Below are 15316 nucleotides of genomic sequence, written 5' to 3'. Positions count from 1 at the left end.
AAACATACTTACAGTCGCTGATTCAGAACCAGAAGCGTCAGATTGTCATATTGCAAGTCGGGAATTTCCCTTTTTTTTTTTTTAGAAATAGCCTTTGTGCACAGCCAGCCTTCTAGGTTCTAGGTGTACACTCTAGGTGTACTCTTCTAGGTTCAAATAACTGTCATCCATAAAATGCGTTGCACAAATTCGAACATCTGGGTTGTGCTGTTCTGTTGTAAATAAATCTTAACCAATGATTCCTAATTGCATCTACTTCCAGAAGGCCAAATAAAGTGCTTTTGCTTTCGCACTGAAACACAGTGTCTCCCTGACATGGCTGCATCAACACTACTGCTGTTCCTGAAACCACGCCTTCTTTCTTTGCGTGCACATTTGGGCGGCATTATGCTAATATTTCCACATAGTTACGTAGATATGTGGGGGCGTGTTAGAACGAGCCGTTTTAGGTAGGCGTGGCTGACTCTTAACTTTTATAAAGAATATCTCTTTGGATTTGAGACTTTAGTCTTTGCAACATTACAGATCTTCTTTATGCACCAAGAGCTTGTAACACTCCAAAGAGAAAGGAAAACTTGAAATCGCATCATGTGACCCCTTTAAATGCACTATATTTATGGATTTGGCCAATTGAGATGCATGCTACTTATCTTTCATGAACTATTTTATGTTCTCATAATGTTCTTACTTCATCTCTTTTCTTTTTTTCTTTTCTTTTCCACTTCTCCATCTGTCCATTCGTTCATCCATCCATCCATCTTCTCTATCTATTCCCTAATATTTTCCCTTCAGTTTCCAGTAAGTACATTTTTTTCCAGGCTTTTCTTGTGGTTTTCTCTGCTTGCTCTTTCCTTTAAAAAAAAAAAAAGTAATCACTGGTAGCATTTTCTGAAGGTTTTGTTTTTTTAATCATTATGAATGTATGTGGTGTTGCCATGGATATTAATTCAGTGTGATGCACTTATTTTTCATGAGTGTAAAAGGTGCAAATTATCTAGTTGTAGATGAGTACTCACTGTCTTGTATGTTTGACAGTTGCTGTTGTGAGAAATTTGAAAATTTGTCAATAAGGTGGCATTTTGATTGCACTGTTAGGGCCCGTCTAGACCGAACATGTTGTTGTGTTCCACTGTTTACTTGTTTTCCAATGCAAACATGCGCTAAACAGACATCTTTTAACTATTGCACTGCTTGTCATTGTTTTTTCAGTGTCTCACACATGAGTGCCGCATAAAGACGGTGTGTCAAGTTAAAAGAAGTTCAGCTCTTAAAGATGTGTCTCAAGACACTGCCTTCTTTTCCAATCAGCAGCACTGTAGTTCTGCAATTGGATACTGTTGCATCTGTGTGAATGGCCCTTTAGGGCTATAGCCACAAATAATGGTTGGTTTGGGTAGTGAATAGAGTGCTGCAGAGATGACGTGTTTTCGTAGGCCAAAACACAGTCATGAGTCAGCATTTTAGGACTTCTGGTTCCATGGTCCTGAAGTCAATAAGTTTTATGAATGCATTTTTGGTTAAATGCCTGAAATAAGATCTGTGGGTAAAGCAAGCTCAGGATATATATATATATATATATATATATATATATATACGCACACCCTTTAACAGCTGATGATTTTGCTAATTTCTTCACGTATAAATCTATTAACCATCAGTAGTTCGTTTTCAGCTCCACACACACTAGAACCCATACCAGCTACATCCACAGCAAACAAACTCTTCTCCTCCTCCTTTTTTCTCAGAGTCAAAAGTATCTAAACTTCTCCTCTCCATTCATCCTTCCACCCGCCCTCTAGACCCTGTCCCCTCACATCCTCTTTAAGCCATTTCTTCTACACTTTTACCAGCACTTGAACACATCAGAACATCTCTTCACACAGGCAACTATTTATTTTCAACCAGCTATCATCTTTCCTTTCAAAGAAAAACCAGCTGGATGAGAACCAATCAGGTTTTAAAAGTGGCGATTCAACTGAGACTGCCTTGCTGTCGATCGCGAAAGCTGATTTCAAATCATCAGTTCTCATTCTGCTTGATCTATCTGCCACATTTCACACTGTCAATCATAAGATCCTTCATTTCACCCTCTCATCACTGGGCATCATAGCAACTCCACCTCACTGTTTTGAATCCTGTCCCTTAGGTAGGTCTTTCAGGATTGCCTGGAGTATCCAAAGCACATCAGCTGGTCATGGGGGATCCTCAGGGGTCAGTTCTTGGACCCCTCTTCTTCTGCCTATACACTACAACACTGGGACCCATCATACAGGCACATGGTTTCTCGTACTATTGCTATGCTCTATTTTTCACTTCAACCAGATGATTCAACGGTAGCTTTGTGGATCTCAGACTGCCTAGTGGACATCTTGCGTGAAAGAACATCACTTCCTGCTCAACCTGGCAAAGACAGAGCTTCTCATTATCCCTGCCACTCTGATTGTACAGCTTAATTTCACCATCCAGCTACGGTAGGTTCATTAACAATAATCCCATCAAGTTCAGTCAAAGTCTTGGGGTAATCTTTGATGACCATCTGACCATCAAAGACCACATTGCAAAGACAGCACAACCGTGCAGGTTTGCATTGCACAACGTCAGGAAGATCAGGCCCTTCTCAACGGAGCATGCTGCACAACTTCTCGTCTAGGCTCTTGCCATTTCTAGGCTGGACTATTGTAATGCTCTTCTGGCTGGGCTTCCAACATGTACAGTCAAACCACTATAGATGATTCAGAATGCATGGTCTTCAGCGAGCCCAAGAGACCCCACGTCACACCTCTCTTTATCTCTCTGCACTGGCTACCGGATGCGGCTCGCATCAAGTTCAAGACATTGATGCTTGCATACAGAACAGCCAAGGGCGCCGCACCCTCCTACCTCCACTCACTCTTATGAGGCTACATCCCCTCTAGAAGCCTGAGATCTGTAAGTGAGCAATGCCTCATGGTACCATCACAGTGAGGAACAAAATTACTTTTCAGTGATTTTTTTTACGTTTTTGTTCACTGTTCCTTGCTGGTGGAATGATCTTCCCATCCCCATCTGGAACACCCACAGCTGAAAACTCATCTCTTCTGTGAGCACCTAACTGCATCCTGCAAAAAAAAAATCCTCTCTGCTTACACTTTTCCTTAATTCCTCCCTGTTCTATCTTATAATGTTCTGAACAACGTCAGTTATGTATTACTAACACTTCTTGTGTTTATTGCCTCTTTATGATGAATCGCTTGTTGTATTTCTCATTTCATTATCACTTTGAATAAAAGCGTCTGCTAAATGAATAAATGTAAATGTGTTGGGTTTTTGTCAAAGGAACCAGGGTAATGATAACTTCCGGGTTGGCCTACAAAAATGTTTTATCACTGCAGCATTCTAAATGAAAGAATCAATATTTATATCATCAGTGAACCCTTAAGTTAGATGTGTTTGCCTGATTTATGTTTGAACCTCTTCTTAGTGTCACCAAATGTCTGCCGAGGAATTATAGCCTTTCCTGTGCAGATGAATGCACAATTTGACATTCAGTGCATTGTGGGTACTTACTCCTCTTTATTCATTCCCTCAAGTTTGACATGTTGGAGATGGACCGTCTGGATAGGCAGCTAGTCAACCTCCCCCTGCTGCAGGACCCGACCTCTTATATTCCAGACACGGTGGACCTGACTGAGGATGCATTGGCTCGGGAGTACTGGCTCTACTGCTTTGAGGAGGCATTGGATGGGGTAAGGCCTCCAGGCTCTGTCTTTTTGTCTTTCATTTTGTGACTTTGATTATTAATTTGCTATGATAACTTGTTCAAAAAAAAAATATCTAAGTCTCACAACTCAGCATAAAGGCTGGTCAACTTTGCGGCTTATTCTGACCAACAACCACCCACTGGGACTTTCTGACTTGAATTTCCGTTAGTTCAAAAGTAGAAACAGGACAGAAATAACTTTCTGGTTGTTGATATGTTGATATGTAGATGTTTTGAGGTCACTAACCTGGCAAATTTGTAAAATTGATTAGTTCTTTCACAGAATTGCTCATTATATAAGCTCAGTACCTACCCACCTAACCATGATATGTGACTGTTATGTGACTTCAATGTAATATGATGACTAAACTTTCGTCATGGCAACATAACTAGTTACGTTGTCTCAACTGGAAAAATGTAATTCCTGAATTATTTTCCACAATGTAACTTTGTGATATTTGTCAGTTAAATAGATTAAATTAAACAGATAAATGTCTCATTTACAGTAGGCCTATAGATAATAGTTATGATATTTGTGGCTTTAAAGCAATATTTTATAAAGTAGGTTAGAAATAAACATGACGTGACTTGACTGGATAGTGCCGACATTGCTTTGATCAGATATTTTTTTAACTGCTGTTTTCTCACTTATTTTTGTTGTATATTTGTTTTGTTATTAAGAGGAAAGCGCACAGAACATATTCACATATTCATCTAAATGGCACTCTCATTAGTGTGGATGTTGGGATGTTCATTAACAGTATAGCACTGCAAAGGGATTTCAAACGTCATTTTATCGATAAGCAAAAAACGAAAAAGAACTTTGCTGTTAGTATATCACAAAATGAAACTTTGCTAACTCAGTTTCTCCACACTCCTTTTCAATTTACTCTCATTCTTCGTTCTTGACTTTGATGTTTACTGTGCATTTCGGTTATTTAACTTCATTAAAACTAGAGATCAACCGATTTTACCGATAGCTAGGTTGAACCACACTGGCCGATACAGATTAATCAACCGATAGTTTTTAAAATAGATACCGAACGAAAAACAAAATAGTGATTTACTGTTTAAAAAAAAAAGTACTGAAACATACTTTGTGCAAGAATACAAAAATTTATATTAAATATTAATTATATACAGATAATTAAAGTTAGTTCATAGTTCATTAACTAATGTCAGGGGTAGGCAAGTTCGGTCCTAGAGAGCCGCAGTCCTGCAGAGTTGAGCTCCAACCCTGAAAAAAAAACTCACCTGCCTATAGTCTTAGTAATCCTGAAGACATTGATTAGCTTGTTCAGGTGTGTTTGATTAGGGTTGGAGCTGAACTCTGCAGGACTGCGGCTCTCTAGGACCGAACTTGCCTACCCCTGACTAATGTTAACAGAAGCAACTTCAGAATTTAAAAATGTGTTGGTTAACACGCTCTAACTAGATAGATCTTTAAATCTACACAAAGGCCATAGTATTGAAATTACATACATATGAATATTGTATGCATACTTTCACACTTTAATTGCTTCTATTATAGAACATGTGATGATTATCTAATCAAAATAACAAAATATGGCAGTCGCACATCGGGCAAAAAAAACTTGCAGGTATCAGGTATCGCCAAGCGGCAACCTTTCTGGTCTCTCTCTCGAAACCAACACGGAAATGACTGCAATTCATCGACTGGCCGCTAGAGACTGGCTCCAAAAGGGAGTCAATCCCATAGACCCCCCCCCATGTTAAAATGCCCAACTTTACAGCAGAAAAAAATGTTTACAGCCTGGTACAAAAAGTGTTTTGGTCTATATAGCTAATTTTGTCCTTCATGACAACTGTGAGGGTGGTGAATTATTTTGTAATTCATCCGTTTAAATTATATTAAGCCTTAAAGTGCTGCATAATTAAGGGCATGGCTTACTTGAGTGACAGGTGGATTGCCGCTGCTGTCACCACCGTCGAGCTAGGTGGGCGTGGTTTCAGAAACCAGCTCCCACCTTTTTGCCCATTTTCGATTATCTGGGAGTGACGCGCAGTGACGCGCTACCAAGATGGTGACGGCTGGCTCCGCCCACTTTGAGCTTCAAAAATGCTCTTCAGAAACCTACAGGCGACGTACTGAAGTGACAAACTGTAATTCATCAACTGGCCTCTAGAGGCTGGCTCCAAAAGAGAGTCAGTCCCATAGACTCCTCATGTTAAAATGCCCAACTTCACAGCAGAAAAAAATGTTTACACAGCCGGGTACAAAAAGTGGTTTTGGTCTATATAGCTAATTTTGTCCTTCATGACAACTGTGAGGGTGGTGAATTATTTTGTAATTCATCCGTTTAAATTATATTAAGCCTTAAAGTGCTGCATAATTAAGGGCATGGCTTACTTGAGTGACAGGTGGATTGCCGCTGCTGTCACCACCGTCGAGCTAGGTGGGCGTGGTTTCAGAAACCAGCTCCACCCACGTCCCGCCTCTTTGCCCATTGATTATCCAGGAGTGACGCGCTGCCAAGATGGCGACGGCTGGCTCCGCCCACTTTGAGCTTCAAAAATGCTCTTCAGAAACCTACAGGCGACGTCACGGACACTACATCCATGTTTTTATACAGTCTATCACACACATCGGATGTGTCGCATTCAGTTCAAGCAGTGTCTAAAACAGTTTATTTAATCACCAAACGGGCAAAAGTTAACTTCAAGAATGATCAAAAAAGTGAAGTTCGGTGAAAAGAGAGTAAAACGTAAAGAAAAAGCGCGATCTATAAAACAGCTCTCTGTGTGAAGCATACAGACTTTATTAGAGCCACAGAAAGACAAACATTTCACTGAAAAATGCACAATACACAATCTTACAGCCTAGGGTGAAGTCATTATGTACATTAAGAACGATTTTGGACAAATATAATGTAATTTAATGGAAAACTGTGTGAATGGCGCTCTGTGGCACGGCAGAATTTCTGTCGGCTGCATGAACATATCAGTTTGCTTTCTCACGTCACAGCTTTAAATCTGCAACTTCACTGGGTGACAAATGCATTAATGTGACCAGCTGGATTTAAACTAATGCAAATAGATGGTAACTATCGTGACATTAAGCATTTGCGGCAGGCTAGAGTGTGTTTTGGTGTTGTGTAGTTAGAGGATAAGGTTAGAAGTGTCAGGTTTGCTGTACACTAGATTTCCACAACAAAACAAAAAATAAGGAAATCATGAATGTTCATGAACTCATTTTGTTTTTTAACAGGTGGTGAAGCGAGCCATAGCTAGCCAGAAAGACCAACCAGAGGCTGTGGAAAGAGCAGAGAAGTTTCGTCAGAAATACCGTCATAAAGTCCAGACTCTTCGGCACCAGCCTTTGTAAGAGCAACCATGAACCTTCATCCTCTGCCACAGCTCATCAAGGGTTCATTCTTCAGCTTGGACTGATATATCTGTCGCTTAATATTCATCAAGATCTTAGTAGATATTAGGATGTTTTATGAGTTAAAGTCTAGTGTGTGTGTGTGTGTGTGTGTGTGTGTGTGTGTGCTTGAGTGTTGCTGGATGAGTGTTTCTCTCTTCTAATGTAGCTTGCCTCTCCTCTCATCTCATCTCTAGTGCTTATGGATCCCTCACCGTCAGAAGTCTTTTAGACACAAGAGAACACTGTTTAAACGAGTTCAACTTTCCTGACCCCTACTCTAAGGTTTACATTGAATCTTGAATCGTCCTTCACCTTGCCTGCGGTGCTTCAAAATACATCAGTTCCCCACAATCTCATATTTAAAATCTTGTAAACATGTTTTTTTCTTTAATTAGATCTTTTCAGTCTCTATCTCTATGCATGTGTGTGTGTCTATTTTTCAGTGGTTAAACCATGTTAGTGGCTGATCGAGTTCATCAGTTCTCAGTCTGATTCTCTGTTTGCCTGCAGATTAAGCAGAAGGAGAATGACATGGCCCTGAAATACTATCTGAAGGTGGTGAAGTCAGTAGAGGAGCTGAGCTGGGAACAGAGACAGTTCACTTTGGTCAAAGGCCTCCTGGCTGGCAACGTTTTCGACTGGGGAGCCAAAGCCGTGTCAGAGTGAGTGTACTGACGAGTATGCTAGGAGATTTTTTGTTGTTTGTTTTTAACGCACATCGGGTATATTCTTACCTTTAATTGTTCTTTAGTGTGCTTGAATCAGATCCAGATTTTGGGTTTGAACAAGCAAAACAGCAATTACAAGGTATGAAAACGTATTTTAAACTATTAAAAATTATATAATAATAATAATATATTATTTGTTCTATCTATATCTAATCTATATACATTTCTTATTCCCAGAGAGGCCATGGCTTGTGGATGCCTACAACCAGTGGATTGAGAGACTGAAGGTCAGATCTTAAATCGACAATGTCTTTAACATGCCTCTCAAATGCTATATTGAACTTTATAGTAAGCTGCATTCATGCACTCTGACCTAACCGGGTGTGATATGATAATATCTCTTCCATTTTAACCTAGAAAGGGCAAGACCATAAAAAGACATTAGAAAATTAATTTATTGCTGTTTTGTATCTTATTAGGACACATATAATACAAATTTGTGCTTTTTTTTTTTAAACTTGACTTATTTTTGATTTTAATGTTTGGTACGTCGCCCCTTTGGGGGTATAAATTGATTGAAAACAATGCTTGTTTGGCAATGCACGCTACCACAGTTTAGCTACATTTTTAAAACATTTTATTCTCTCATAACTTACAGTAAACCTTTGTTGTAATGTTGTGTTAATAATTACAATTACAATAATTACAACTCAAGAGTTGGTTGAACCTCCTTATTGAAATGGGCCCCAGATCTAAATATTCACAGCAAACACCCTTTCAATGAAACCAAGAAATAAGACATGCACTTCCACTGCCTCTCCCCACAGCATCTCAAATGTTTGTATCCCCCAGGATACGTCACCCCTTTTATGGTTATTAAGCACTTTTGTCTGTAAAAAAGCCACAACATTGGGTCTCATTCACACACATAGTTTTGTGTACTCTAATATCTGAAGAAAACAGAGAAAACAGTAACTGGTAACTAATTAATTGACCAATAATATTAGTAATAAAAGTAATATTATGAATTAAACCGTTCCACTCCCATGTAAAATACTGAAAGTTATTACAAAATAAACAATAATGACTTGATAATAACAATAATGATAATGTTTTAATATTATAATATAAAACATCTAAATAATAATAAAAAAAAATATTCTGCTGACACAGATTTTATTTCATGTTTGATGTATAAGAGAGAAAGGGATTAAAAAATAATATTTGTCTTATTAAATTTTAAAATGTATTTTTTTTTGTAGATATAGAGGAATTATGGAGGACATAAAAACAAAACATCAGATATCAGCATTGATTTATGCTGAAACTAATTGTTCCAAAAATCCAGATCACTAAAAGTTAATAAGTAAAACCAGTATGTCATTATGCTTGTAATTTACCATCAACATTAAAATGATGGTCAGAGCAAATTTATGTGAATAAACTTTTTGTCCAAGATCCTTTTAGGTGCACATAAATGTGTGAATTCTACATTATTAGTAAACATGCCAATTCTGTGGGTCGAATATTTTTTCTTTTTTCTTATGACTTATGTTCTTACTGACTGTGATTATGTGCTGCTGCTGTGCAGTGTATTTATTTACTAATGTAAACAAAACAAATTGCTTGTTGAAAACTGGTTAGGACGGAGTGACAGCAACTGGCTTGGATTTTGACAGTGGAGTTTGTAACTTTTTAAACGTGCATGTTGTAGGGCTGTGTATCACCAGCAAAGTCACGATACGATACGTATCACGATACAAAACGCATCACGATACATGACTGCACTGAATTTCACCTCAGCAGAATTTAGTAAAACAGCTGTTTATTAAACACTGCTTACTATAGGGCCATTTCTAACTATAGGCAGAGCAGGCAGTTGACCACGTTATAAAGGGCCTCCATAACTGTACCACAGTAGGCTACAATATAAGTAATGGCGTATGTTTCATGTTTACATTTGGCACTCTCCACCAGGTACAATATTCTGATTTAAATGAACACTTGATGAATTACACTTTTCTGAGAATAGAATATTGAAGTGGAGATCGCTAAACTGCAAGCTAACCGCTGTTTTCAGAAAGCAAGCACGTTTATCCACAGTGGAGAGAGAGAGAGCGCGTGTGTGCACATGGTTGCCAGGTTGACAAAGATAAGTAACACAATTAGCAGATATTTCCGTATTGCGCAAGTGTAAAGCTCTGTTTCGGGGATTACGTCTCTTTATATCAGGCAACCCCGGTTGTGTTCCTCTGTGGCCAGATTAAACCTGGTTGTAGCCTATATATGCTCTACTCATTCTTTTTTAGAAACCTCGCACGTTTCTACTCCATTTTAAACGTTGTAAAAGTTTAAACAAATTAAGCGTGGTCCACTGCTGCACACGTGCCGCAATATCGATACAGGGCCAGCTGTATCGATACTCGTATCGTCAAATCTCTGTGACGATACATCGTCGTATCGATATTTTGAACACAGCACTAGCATGTGTATAATGTCTACCCTGGCCGGTTTTTAAACATTATAAAAAACATATTTTGCATCTGTTTCAAGACATTGTGCATACTATGAATTCAATATTTTGTCTGAAAGCATGTTAAACAATCTATGAAGTCTTCCCGGTCTTGATTGAAGGTGTACCTGCTGGCTTTCTTTTACAGGGTCCTCCTCATAAATGTGCATTATTTTTCGTAGATAATAGTGGAATAGACATTATTCTCGGCGTTTTCCCTTTCATTAGAGAACTTCTCGTCAGAGGCACAGAGGTAAGTCAACAACAATACACAATTATTAAAAATCTAATTATTGAGTCTTTTCAGTGTGTTCTTAAGGTTTTAGTTACATATGCAGTTATGTTGGCTTTTAGGTTGTTCTTGCTAGTAACTCAGGCCCTGCCCTCAATGACGTCACTAACAGTGAGCTGCAGATCCTAACGGAGAGAATAGCTGCCATGGACCCTGTCATTCAGTGAGTGCTCACCCTCTACCCCGGGGTGTAATAAAATTGTATAGTCTCTCACCTATGTAGAATGTAAATGAGTATAGATAATGTCACATGACATTGCAGCCTTTGTGCACAATAATAGAAAGAATGAAATACAAATTATGTGATGCTGAACCCCCGATGTATTAAAATGATCTTTGACAGTGGCAACAGAACTATTCATAACTCTTTTCAATTCCAATAAATGTTAAAGGTGACATATCATGAAAATCTGACTTTTCCAGGTTTTAAGTGCTATAATCAGGTCCCCAGTGCATCTACCAACCAAGGAAACGTTAAAAAGATTAACCCAGTAACTTTGTTTTGGTAAGCCTTTTTCTGCAAGCGTCTGAGAAAACGAGCGTTAATTTTTTAGCAGGTCCGAGCTGTAATGGTGCAGCTCTATTCTGGAAAATGGGGGCGGGGAGCAGCAGCTCAATTGCATTTAAAGAAACAGGCCCGAAAAATAGCGTGTTTCTGCTTCCACTCAAAATAGACATTTTCAAAATGTTATAATAAATTATGTGTGGAGTATTTTGAGCTGAAACTTCACAGACACATTCTGGGGACACCAGAGACTTATATTACATATTGTAAAAAGGGGCATAATATGTCTCCTTTAATATTTCACAAAATGGACATTTTTATCAGTAATTGTACAGTGTGCTGCAGTATATGGCTTAACCCTGTAAAGCCTGACATATAAATTAATAGTCACCAGTTGAGCCTTTAGACAAAAAAAAAAATATATAATGTGTTTTTTGTTGAATATCATGCTGATACATCAGGCTTTTATGGCTCATATAGCATGATATTGGAAGTAAAAAAACAAAAACAAAATTTTGTGAACCAATACACCCTTATTTTTTACATCATACTGAAGTAACATAGTAACAGCAGATCATATTTCCATTTTCCCTTTTTCAGTGCTGCACTCAAAGAGGACAGACTTGCTTTGGTGCAGAATGGTTCGAGTTCTCCTTGTTTGGACCTGAGGTATATTGTTTTCCCGCCATATTTGTATTTTCATTTGTTGGAGTGAAACAGAAAGCCAATGCGTGAGTTCTGTGCGAGTTCCCTTTGCTTAAAACCATGGTCTCTCCCTTTGTTCTTCATTCTTCAGTCGCCTGGACAAAGTCCTGGCCACAGCCGTCAGGGAGCGTGGCACAGATCTGGTGATCATTGAAGGAATGGGTCGGGCCATCCACACAAACTACTACGCCATGCTCAGCTGCGAGAGCCTTAAACTTGCCGTCATAAAGAACTCCTGGCTGGCCGAGCGTCTTGGAGGCAAGATCTTCAGTGTAGTCTTCAAATACGAGGTCCCTTCCAAAGCCTAAGGGCAACATTAGGTAAATTAAGAGGCTTTTAGGGGTAAAATGGCTAGTGCTGAAAGGAAAAGAGCACTACCAAGGGTCCTCTGTGCTTCTTCCTGAGATTGACATAATGATTGTATTTGGGGTTTTCTTTTGCTTTATTTTTATTAATTTTTTTTTTAAATCAAAATCAATAATAAAGGGGCAGTCGTGTGTGCCTGCTCTGAAATTGAATGTGCACATCTGCTGTAACCTCCCTCATAACAATTGGATGACATTTGTAGGGGCTTTTTCTTTTGATGAGATTGAATTTTATTGTTCTCAGACCAGATTCGGTTGCTGTTGAATAGTTTGTTGGATTCTGGATGGATTGGAATTACAAATATAACATTTATGAACAGTTTTCAAATTGAATTAGCCCTAGTAATGAGGTCTTACACTTCTATCCTGCTGGATTTAACAATATATTTAAGTGTATAAACCTCTGTTTATTAAAGGGATAGTTCACCCAAAAATGAAAATTCTGTCATTAATTACTCACCCTCATGTCGCTCTAAACCCGTAAGACCTTCGTTCATCTTCGGAACACAAATTAAGATATTTTTGATGAATTCTGAGAGCTCTCTGACCCTCCCATAGACAGCAATGTAATTACCACGATCAAGGTCCAGAAACGTAGCAAGGAGATCGGTAAAATAATCCATGTGACATCAGGGGTTCAACTGTAATTTTACGACGCTATGAGAATGCTTTTTGTGCACAAAGAAAACAAAAATAACGACTTTATTCAACAATTCGTCTCCTCCGCTTCACCCTAGCGCCATTTTGGAGAGTATCCACTGAACGCAAATTGCGTATGCTATTCTGTGTCAGCTGTGCCACGTGGATACGCTGTTTACGTCTTTTACGCTTTGATTTGAATGAAAACAACGCATCCGCGTGGAGCAGCTGACACAAAACAGCATACGCAATTTATGTTTAGTGGATACTCTCCAAAATGGCACTAGGGTGACGTGGAGGAGATGAATTGTTGAATAAAGTCGTTATTTTTTTTCTTTTGCGCACAAAAAGTATTCTCGTAGCTTCGTAAAATTACGATTGAACCCCTGATGTCACATGGATTATTTTACCGATCTCCTTGCTACGTTTCTGGACCTTGATCGTGGTAATTACATTGCTGTCTATGGGAGGGTCAGAGAGCTCTCAGAATTCATCAAAAATATCTTAATTTGTGTTCCGAAGATGAACGAAGGTCTTATGGGTTTAGAATGACATGAGGGTGAGTAATTAATGACAGAATTTTCATTTTTGGGTGAACTATCCCTTTAAATGTGGGTCTATCTTTTGAAACATTGAAAACATAGCAGACTTTTTTTCATTGCAGACTCATTTAGAAGTCTTTTAAATGAGCATATTTGTGTATTTCCATTTTTTTTTTATGAGCAATCTGCTTTCAAATGAAGCTGGTATGTTTCTGATTTCACTCACTGCATTTGTTACTGCCATACTGAATCATATCTCATACAGCTGGCATTGCCTTTTAATGACTAGCACCTCTGTTCCCATGACAACATTATGTATTGACTTTGATTTTGTGTTCTTTTAATACATTAGCAGTGGTGTCCCAACAGAAGTGAATAAGAAAAGCTTCTTGAACAAAATGGAATGCTTGGCCTTTGGAAAAACTGAGTGACAATATATGGGTTCTTGAGTTTGTTGTTCTTTTTGTTCTTGTTTTGTTCTGTTTGGTGTGGCCGGCCACTATCTGGATGTGATTTAAAAAGTTGTGCAACTATTTCAAATATAAAAAGACAAAAGGCAGTTTTTATAATGGATTATGCATCCATTAACACGAGATGTAAGTATTGTATTATAATTAGTACGAAACAGATACCTTTCTTGATAAAGGCAGATGGTATTGTGACAGACATTGTTTTTTTATTATTATATTATTATTATTTGTCAGGTGCTCAGTAGGAAAAACAAGAGGGAACAGAGTCTGCAATGCCTGCTTCAGATATTGCACCATTATAATGTAATGCATTTGTCCTCAGGTCTGATGCAGCTCTCACTTTGTACCATCTGTGGAAATCTTTGTGATCTAAAATCCATTTCAGGGTTCTACAGCACAGCATTGCCTCACTATCACAGCTCTTTCTGATTGAGAGCGAGAGATAAAGACTGACAATTTGTGTGTTTACGTGAACAAGAAAAAATTCAAATGTTTGAGACAATGTATAAAACAATCATTAGTTTGTGGGCACTAAACGTTAAAGCACAGTATTTCAGGGCTCTGTTATGGAGTAATAAGCAGGCTGATTGTTTTTTTCGTTCTGATGGATTGGTTGGTTCTCTCCATGTATCTTGTGTGTTCATGTATTGCGTACACGTGTGTGACCCAGAAAAACAAAATGTGCATACAGATTGACAGTATATTATGTATTTTCAGTGTTTTAAGCGCAGTGTGTACAGCATCATTCTGACTAAAGGTTTTGGACTAATTGTCTAGAATATTCACTTTCAGGAAGTCATTCATTTGGGTGGAAGCTTTGAAATATGCTCATCACAGACGTTGAGAAAACTGATCTCTTTCAGATGAAAAAAGCTGATTGTACAGTCCTCATTTATTATTCGGCCAAACTTTACTAGTGCATTAACTTTGTGAAATTTGGTAAAGTCAGTTGTAAATATAACGTAAACTTGTACATGGAATGTACTGTTTATTTGCATATCTTAATGCGTTCTCGAGATTTTAGAAAGAAAAAAAAATGCTCACTTGACAATCGTATATAATTCTGTCAAATATATTTTACACTGTCTTCGGATGTCTTTTGTTTCTGCATTTGTATTACTTTTACAAAATGACCAAGGACTTCAACACAGCTTTTAGCACAGCTCAGTCACAGCTTTTTATAATAAACATTAAACAAGAAATATAATCAACATAATTTGAGGTATTTCTAAATGCCACAGATATTCTGTGAGGAAAAGAAATCTAGGAAGGATTTTATCTGTCATTCATCATAACAGGTGATGGGAGGAAAAAGTTGTTTCGGCACTGGTTAAACATCTGTGCTATCATGCAATATATCTGATTTAAATGTTACTAGCAAAACATTTATCTCATAAGTAAATATATATGATATATATGTTTTTATATATATCTATGTTTTGATGGCTGCCAGTAAATAAAGTTGCTTTTTTGTGTCCATATGGTGTAATT

General features: G+C 38.1%; 1 protein-coding gene across 5 annotated transcripts in view; it reads left to right on the top strand.

Annotated features, from left to right (window-relative positions):
* Positions 1-12598, top strand: part of pank4 (pantothenate kinase 4 (inactive)) — a 16548-nt gene extending 3950 nt beyond the window's left edge. For 2 of the 5 annotated variants that reach the window (XM_016447243.1, XM_016447227.1), the window contains exons 10-20: positions 793-798; positions 3570-3725; positions 6969-7081; positions 7322-7409; positions 7638-7789; positions 7879-7934; positions 8033-8082; positions 10456-10560; positions 10662-10762; positions 11705-11773; positions 11901-12598. In XM_016447243.1, the coding sequence (XP_016302729.1) occupies positions 793-798; positions 3570-3725; positions 6969-7081; positions 7322-7409; positions 7638-7789; positions 7879-7934; positions 8033-8082; positions 10456-10560; positions 10662-10762; positions 11705-11773; positions 11901-12117 (1113 nt within the window). In that variant the 3' untranslated portion in view covers positions 12118-12598. Of the gene's footprint in view, positions 1-792; positions 799-3569; positions 3726-6968; positions 7082-7321; positions 7410-7637; positions 7790-7878; positions 7935-8032; positions 8083-10455; positions 10561-10661; positions 10763-11704; positions 11774-11900 lie in introns of those variants that run through there. The other 3 variants (XM_016447249.1, XM_016447235.1, XM_016447257.1) reach the window with 2 other exon arrangements.
* Positions 12599-15316: the final 2718 nt, after the last annotated feature.

Source organism: Sinocyclocheilus anshuiensis, unplaced genomic scaffold, assembly GCF_001515605.1.
Source record: "Sinocyclocheilus anshuiensis isolate Anshui unplaced genomic scaffold, SAMN03320099.WGS_v1.1 scaffold1957, whole genome shotgun sequence".
In the NCBI taxonomy this organism is placed as follows: Eukaryota; Metazoa; Chordata; class Actinopteri; order Cypriniformes; family Cyprinidae; genus Sinocyclocheilus; species Sinocyclocheilus anshuiensis.
Note: the sequence above shows the minus strand (reverse complement) of the source record. Positions and strands in the feature narration are given on the sequence as shown.